The 8738-nt window shown below is 33.0% G+C and overlaps 1 protein-coding gene across 1 annotated transcript; it reads right to left on the bottom strand.

Annotated features, from left to right (window-relative positions):
* Positions 1–1461: 1461 nt before the first annotated feature.
* Positions 1462–7236, bottom strand: LOC121811482 (wall-associated receptor kinase 2-like). The gene is made up of 4 exons (XM_042212352.1): positions 6653–7236; positions 4455–4817; positions 2906–3082; positions 1462–2713 (listed from the first exon to the last, which is right to left on the bottom strand). The coding sequence occupies exons 1-4, from the start codon at positions 7227–7229 to the stop codon at positions 1542–1544; spliced, it is 2289 nt and encodes a 762-aa protein (XP_042068286.1). The 5' UTR covers positions 7230–7236; the 3' UTR covers positions 1462–1541.
* Between the last annotated feature and the right edge of the window lie 1502 nt (positions 7237–8738).

Raw genomic sequence — 8738 nt, 5'->3', positions numbered from 1 at the left:
TAGTTTATAAGCATATTTCTTTACAGACACGTTCGATTGTATAATTACTTGTAAATAAAGGTCATAATTAATCTAATTTTTTGTTCAATAATATTTAAAATTAGTCAAAGTATTTGTAATAATCCGAGAATTATGTAAGACTGTGAGAGATAAATAAATATTTTATTAAAAATATTGAACATGTTGAATGGATCGACATACAAACAATAAAAAATGTACTAATATGGACGTCTTGACCGGGTGAATACCTTGTTCGGGTCAAAAGGCATTAATAAATGTGGAAGACCACTTCACCTGGTGAATCCTTTGCTCGGCTATAATGGTGCAAAGTAGTCGATATCCTAATCGAAATAATTGAGATAGTTCTATTTTTCAACGTAGTTGATGTCCTACTTTAAATAGTTTTATATATTTATTTATTATGTTATATATACATAAGGATATACTAATATGATAACTAATTTAAAGTGCTAAGTTACATCCAATCTCGTGCTGTCATGTGGAACGAAACATCCAATATTATAAATATTAAAAAGCAATATACATTTGTATTTTTAATAGATGAATTTTAGAAGATTGCATTTTAGTTATAGGCAGATTACATTTTCTATTGTTGAGTTTTCCATTTTAGAAATAGATTGTTTAATTTGCATTTTATATATAGACGGATAATATTTATATACTCCCTCTGTCCCGACTAAGATGACACATTTCTTGGCCAGCACGGGATTTTAGGAGTTATTGGTTAAAGTGTTTAATTGGAGAGAGAAAAGTTAGGTGGAAGTATTAAAGGAGAGAGATAAAGAAAGATGAATATTTTAATAGGAGTGAGAAAAAGTTGTTGGGTGTATTAATTGGAGAGAGAAAGTTTCCAAAAAAAGAAATGTGTCATCTTAGTTGGGACAAACTAAAAGGGAAAACATGTCATCTTAAGCGGGGCGGAGGGAGTATAATTTATTTTGTATTGTGGACAATTTATGTTAAAATGTAAAATTGAACAATATAAATTACTTATACTGGAGACTTAATTTCCTTTTGGTTTATAAATCAGACTATGATTCATTGCATTCCATTGTCCTTTTTATACTATTAGTAGTGATTTTAGTTCAAATTTTACATTGATGTGAAATCTTATCTTATTTGATTTTTTTACCGTCCTATTTGTAGTTTATCTTATTTGAACTTTTTTTACAGCTTTCACTTCTTAGCTACAAAACCTTTTCAACAAACAAAAATCTTTACGTTAATGTTTTCATTTCGTGTAGAGTTAAACAATCATTTTCTATATGTGGATCAACTCCTTCAACAATCATTGAATCGTAGTACTACCTAAATCAGCGACATAATTATTGAAGAGAATTACGACACATAGATATGTAGTTATTATGCATGTCAAAAACAGAGAGACACGTCACTAAAATAGTCATATTTAAGGAGGTAGATAATTTTTTACCAGCACGTAAAAGTGAAATTATATTTGTAATATGTGAAAGCTTAGTTGTAACTAAAGGTATTACAAGAGCAATAAAAAAGACATAAGTTCAAAATTTTGTAGACATTAGAGGATGTGCATCTGATGATGAGGCGACAGTGTCACCACTTGTCCAAGTGTAATCAATGTTTGGAACCAAAACTGACTTGGCTTCATACATGGTTGCTTCTTCAATTTCATGTGTAACATTTGCAGAGAGTTGAGACATAGACAAACTTTCCAATTCTCTGGCTATTTCCTTCATGTTTGGCCTCATTATCCCTGTGATGTTCAAGCACCTTTTTGCAAGCCTTGCAACTGCAATCACCTCTTCTTTCTTAGCTTGCTTGGAAACTTGGGTATCTATTATGGCATCAAGATTGTCTGCTTCCATACATGCAAGAAATCGTGTTGCTAGATTTCTTTCTTGTGATGCATCTAAAGATATGGCCCGTTGTCCTGTTAGAAGCTCGACAAGAATTACTCCAAAGCTATAAACGTCGCTCTTGTCTGTATATTGGCTCGTCTGGAAATACTCTGGATCTAAATATCCGAATGTACCTTTCACCAGCGTGGTCAGGTGAGTTTGGTCTACTGCAACAAATTTGGATGTTCCGAAATCCGACACTTTGACAACGTACTTTTCATCCATAAGGATGTTGGTGGACTTGATGTCTCTGTGATAGATGGGGACAGCTGATGCAAAATGTAAGTAAGCCACTGCACCTGCTATATCTGCCGCAATTTTTATGCGCATGTTCCATGAGATTGGAAGTTCTGATTGATGAATGAGATCAAAAAGTGTCCCATTAAGCACATACTCGTATACGAGGAGAGGAACCTCAAACGCCAAGCAACAACCCAACAATTTGACGACATTCCTATGATTGATTTGTGATAATATCACAACCTCGTTTATGAATTGCTCCACTTGAGTCTCATCAACCTCCTTCAGTTTCTTGATTGCTACAATTGTACCATTGGATAGCATTCCTTTGTAGACTACACCTTGCCCTCCTCTTCCGAGAATTCGATTTTCGTTGAAGTTATCGGTAGCTTTCTCCAGCTCCTTTGCTAGAAAAAGCTTGGTTCTTCCAAATGTATCTTCATTGGTCTGATGTTGTAAGAGAAGGGTTTGGAAGAGATTTTCTTTGCGCCTTCTATTTTCTCTGTTTTTCAGCTGTTTGTGCAACCAGAAACAAATTGGCAAGAGTAACAGAAATCCTAACCCACATGCCAGACCTGGGAATGAATGGGATACTCGTCAATTTCACAAAATAACATCAAACTTATTACTACTCTCATTCCAATGTTTCTAATTCATTGTATTTCATTTCATTAATGGCATTCTCGTCTGCACATATAATTTAGTAAATATATAATACAGTATATGCTTAAAACTAAAATCAAGATAGGGACTTAATGAAAATTTACCTATTAATAATTTGATGGTCATTTCTGAAGGTGGCTCCCGAGTGCAGCCCTTACCATTGGACAATCCATCACCACGATATCCTTTTCGACACGTGCAATTAACAGAGCCAGGAGTGTTTGTGCAAATTGAATTTGAATCGCATGGGTTAAGTGTATGATTTGAACATTCATCAATATCTGCCACAGAAACTAACATATGAAATGGAGTAATATATATACATATGAAGGCACGAGTTCTAAGAAATGTTAAGAAAAGTGAGCGAAAAAAATTAGTGGAATAGGGGTCCCACTTGTATATATTAGTTTTAAATGAAATGTGAGTAGAATGAGTTAGTGGAAGGTGGAACCCTATTGCCATTTATGGTAAAAGTGAACCAGGACTCCTATTCGTGGACGGACTAAAATAGAAAAACGGAACTCCTATTCACAGACAGAAGGAGTATATTATTTGTACTATGCATTTTTATAACAAGCATAATAATGCTACTAGGTATATGAAGTGTGTAGGTGGATTCTATAAGTCTTTTTAAGTTTAATAGGAAAGTTGAGATAAGACAAAATATGATAAGAACACATATATTAGGTTAGATAACTCTCTTATATGTTATGGAGTTATCTACTCTGTAAATGGATCCTAATTATTTGTCAATTGCTACGAAAAATTGAGTTTACGAACAGTTTAGGCCCGATGTTCTAAATTTTCATTTGCATTTAAATTCAATACATTATGTCATGTGTTTGAACGTCGTTAACTCTTTACCTACGTGGGTCAAAAACATGAAACCATGATGGATTTTTTTTAACCAATATAAAATATTGATAAAACCTTTTGTATTGATATGAAACAATGATGCAATATTTTGTATTCCACATGAATAAAGAGTTAACGACATCCAAACAAAAATAATGGAATGTACTAAAATGAAACACGAATGAATTTTTTTTATAATTTTTGTATTAAATAGAAATAAAGGTGAAGCATGTTGTATGAGTCGTGTATTTACAACCGTAAGATGCCTAGTTTACAACTTCTCTATAATGCATACTAGTGTAACGTTCGTGATGCATGAACCATTAATTTATTTTTATACTCACTCTGCCCCATAGAAATAGACCATTTAATATCAACACGAGTTTTAATGCATAATTGTTAAAGTAAGATAAAAGGAGAAAAAATAGTTGAAATTGTGTAGTAGATAGTGGGGTCCATAAATAATTAAGTAAATGGGAAGGAGAAAAAGATTACCACAAATTGATATGGACTATTTGTATGGGACGGACGAAAAAGAAAATATGACTTATTTCTATGGGACGGGGATGGAATATTAGTCTAAATTTTAAAAATTAAGCACTATCTACATAATTAAAAATAATATGCAATAAAATATTTTGTTTTGTACCAAATAATACTTCCTTCGTCCCACAGAAGATGACTCGCTTTACCCATACCAATCAAGATGACCTCTCACTTATTTAGAAAATCATTAAAATATTCAATTATCTTTTATATCTCTTACTTTATTCATCACGCGAAAAATGTTGCACCAACCTTGACATCCGTAGGGCAGGTAAGGGTTTCCTTGATATCCTTGAAAGCAGCGGCAATTGTAGCCATTAGCATCAGAACCAAAATCAACACATTCGCTATTCTCTGCACACACGTAAGTTGAACGACCCTGTTGTGCGCGGCTGCAACTCTCGCTTCCGATTCTCCAATCCACTAACACTGGCGGCATATAAATCCCAAACCAATTGTCACTACGTCTTAAACGCTTTGAATCATTCAGTTGGGTGAAGCGTGGATCTATGTTGCCCCTTTCTCCTAGAAAGGCGTAGCCGCAGTTGAAAAACTTTCTGCCTCGCCTCCAAATTTGGTGTGCATCATATACTCTTAGTTCAATTCTATTTGTGCCTGCACTTATATTTTATCTTCATTGCACAATAAAACTCTCCGAATAGGCATTTTCTACGTAAAATAAACTCTCCTAAGACATATTTTAAGAAATGTATTCCATCCATTTAATTTCACTTAAAATGATTTTATTTCATCCAAGACGACTCTTTACTAAAAATAAAAACTCATTCATCTTTCTTGGGATGGAGGAAGAAATATAGTAAGGGACTGAAAAAATTAGTGGAATGTGGATTCTATTTTTATATATTTCATCCGGCCTGAAAAGTACTCCCTCCGTTCCCTCATAGTTGAGGAGGAACTTTTCGGCACGGAGTTTAAAAATAGTAAATGTTTAATTTGTTAAGTCGATAGATAAAAAAGGAAGAGGGAGAAAAAAAATAGAGAGAGGAAATAAGAGTGAGAATATTATTACTATATATAGAAATGACTCAACAATGAAGGAACTTCTCAAGAAAGAAAAAAATGACTCAACTATGAGGGAATGGAGAGAGTATGAACTATTCCTTATTAGTTCGTCCTGAAATATATGAACTTTTTAATTTTGGAACAACAATTTACCCATGCACATTATTTTATTTACAACTTATATCATTACAATACAATTATAACTTTTAATGATGTGGAGCTCACTCTACACTTACACTACCTACACTACCATTTATCTCCTTATCTCTTACTTTACCAATTATATACTCAAAACTTAAGCCGAACTAAATGTTCATATTTTTCAGAAACATGGGAGTATTAATTTTAGACTAAAGTCCATTTTTGGTCCCCCTACATTTGCCCTAAAATACTTTTTTGTCCTATACATTAAGTTTGTGACATTTTTGTCCCAAACAATATGTTTTGGTCCAAACTTAGCATTTTCCGTTAAAACTAACAGTCAAACATGTTTGACCAAATTAATGACTTAGTTATAATATAATTAACCTAATTAACTCAATTTATTTAATATTAAAATTTTCAAAATAATTTTTTACTTAAAAAATTGATTAAATTAAAAAGAAATTTACTGAAAATAAAAAATTGACTTAATTAAAATCTATAATTAACTGAATTAATTATTATTCTAAATTAAAATATAAAAACTACTTTATTTGAATAAAACAACATTTACGGGATTTCACCGAAAAATAATATGGAATATTGGTTGGTTTTTTGGGGATGGGTCAAAAAGAAGTATGGTCCCGTAAATGTTACCTATATTTTTATTAAGTCCGGTAAATGTTATTTTCATTATATTATTTTAATATTAAAATTCTGTAAATTTTATTTATATTTTTATTAACGCCCCATAAATTTTAATACAACTGTATTAATTAAGTTAATTAGATTAACTATATTATATAATTAAATCATTAATTTGGTCAAACACGTTAGTTTTAACAGATAAAGTTAAGCTTGGACCAAAACATATTATTTGGGACCAAAAGGTTACAAACTTAATGTATGGGACCAAAAAGTTTTTTAAGGCAAATGTATGGGACCAAAAATAGACCTTAGTCTTAATTTTATATGTAAGCGACAATGAGTTAGTGAAATATCAAGTCTACTATAAAAATTGATTAAAAATAAAGTGAGATAATTAATACTCCCTTCGTTCATTAAAGATGACCCACTTTCATTTTTTATTTTTCCCAACTAAGATGGTCCATTACTAAAAATGGAAACACATTTCTCTCTACTTTATTCCATATCTCCTACTTTACTCTCTCCACTTCACATATAAAATAAAGTTGTATAAATTCTCGTGTCATCCAAGGAAGGGTCATCTTCCTTGGTACGGAGGGTGTATAAAATACCAAAATGCAAAACCGTAGGTGACTTACCTTTAGGAATAGGCGTCTGGCAACAGCCGTTACCGAGCTCACTGGCGTCACTACCATCTGGACAAATCGCAGCTGAACCATTGTTGCTGTCACAAACAGCTGTGCACCCACCGGCGAAGTTCCGGCCGTTGGCTGTTCCGTTGAACGCCACAGCGTCGTCGCAGCCGATAGCAATAACCCGGTTCCCATCAGAGAACGTGTACTGACCTCCACTAATATCGTAACTCACTACAAACCCTCCATCCATCCAATCTATTCCAGTTTCGGTGTAGCAAGACCAAACTGGGTAGGTTAACTTAATCCGAACTTGAAATTCGTTTATTTCAATCAGCTCTGGCCACAGTACCGTGAGAATACTAGTGAGGAAAGGTGTTGGAGAATTGGAATAATTATAGCAACTTATGTTGAATGATGGATCTAAAGAGCAATCCGACCCGACTCCGAACGGAAATGGTATCGGTAAATTTCCACACCGGTCGGGGCAGCCGGGCCGGCTGATTGAATTGGAAAGTGTCGGTTGTGGTGGAAGGAGGACCAAGATTATAGCCAGAGGGAGGAGACAGACTTGACAAACCATACTTATCTTAAACATTCAATTTGCTTGCTTGCTTGCATGCTTGCTTGCTTCAAGTATATATTGCCATAGTGGTAGTACAGGTGGTCCATAGTGTCCCACAAATTACACTAGTCCAGAGCGGTGTCCCATTATAAATAGAGGTGGTCCATAGTGTCCCACAAATTACACTGTGTTATACTATACTCTCCATTTGCAGTTAAATGTTTCATTTTTACTTTTTCGTATGTCCGTCAAAGAAGGTCCTATTTCACTTTTATTATATTTGGCAGGTGAATCCTTCATTCCACAAACTCATTTCACTCACATTTTAATATAAAACTAATATATAAAAGCAAGACTCACGTTCTACTAACTTTTCTATCAACTCCTCTTTTATAAAGTCAACTAATTTTTTAAAATTCAAGACGGTCAAATATGGAACATTTATTCATGGGCGGAGGGAGTAGCCATTTGAGAGATATGTTCGATTGTGAGAAAAAAATCCATAAATGTTGTATGGACCTCTTGACAGGTTGTATCCCTTGAGTTGATCGAGTCAAAGTACATTTATAAATGGGGAATGTATCTCTTTACTTGGTGAATCCTGTGGTCGGTATATGGTGCCACGTAGTCGATGTTTTAATAGAAATAATTATATATTGTACACCCTCCTCCATGTCAAAAAAATAAAAACGTTTTTCATTTTTAGATAATTGATAAAAATATTTCTTTTATTTTTAATAACTTTCTCCTCTCTAATAAGATGGGTCATATTCTTCCCTAACAATACTATAAATACTTCTTATTTCTGTTTGTCATATTTTACCAATTATCTATTAATTCTCGTATCATCTCAAATGTTCATATTTTTATGGGACGGGAGAAGTAATATTTATATCTCAAGTGTATAATAAGATTAAGAGTAGTTTGAATTGGGGTTCTCTTATAATGCTTATAGTATCATAATCCAAAACTAAGACTAAATCTACACCTTTAGAGTGTCCACAATAGGACCGCCGCGGTGGTCGCTGATACGTTTAATATTCATATCTCTTCCATATCTTGCATTATTATTTATTTGCATTATTTAGTTAGATAATATAGGGATTGCATATCTTTACTTGGTGAATCCTGTGGTCGGTATATGGTGCCACGTATATGGTGAATCCTGTGGTCGGTATATGGTGCCACGTAGTCGATGTTTTAATAGAAATAATTATATATTGTACACCCTCCTCCATGTCAAAAAAATAAAAACGTTTTTCATTTTTAGATAATTGATAAAAATATTTCTTTTATTTTTAATAACTTTCTCCTCTCTAATAAGATGCGTCATATTCTTCCCTAACAATACTATAAATACTTCTTATTTCTGTTTGTCATATTTTACCAATTATCTATTAATTCTCGTATCATCTCAAATGTTCATATTTTTATGGGACGGGAGAAGTAATATTTATATCTCAAGTGTATAATAAGATTAAGAGTAGTTTGAATTGGGGTTCTCTTATAATGCTTATAGTATCATAA

Source organism: Salvia splendens, chromosome 7 (assembly GCF_004379255.2).
Source record: "Salvia splendens isolate huo1 chromosome 7, SspV2, whole genome shotgun sequence".
In the NCBI taxonomy this organism is placed as follows: Eukaryota; Viridiplantae; Streptophyta; class Magnoliopsida; order Lamiales; family Lamiaceae; genus Salvia; species Salvia splendens.
This window is presented reverse-complemented; position numbering and strand designations above follow the sequence as displayed.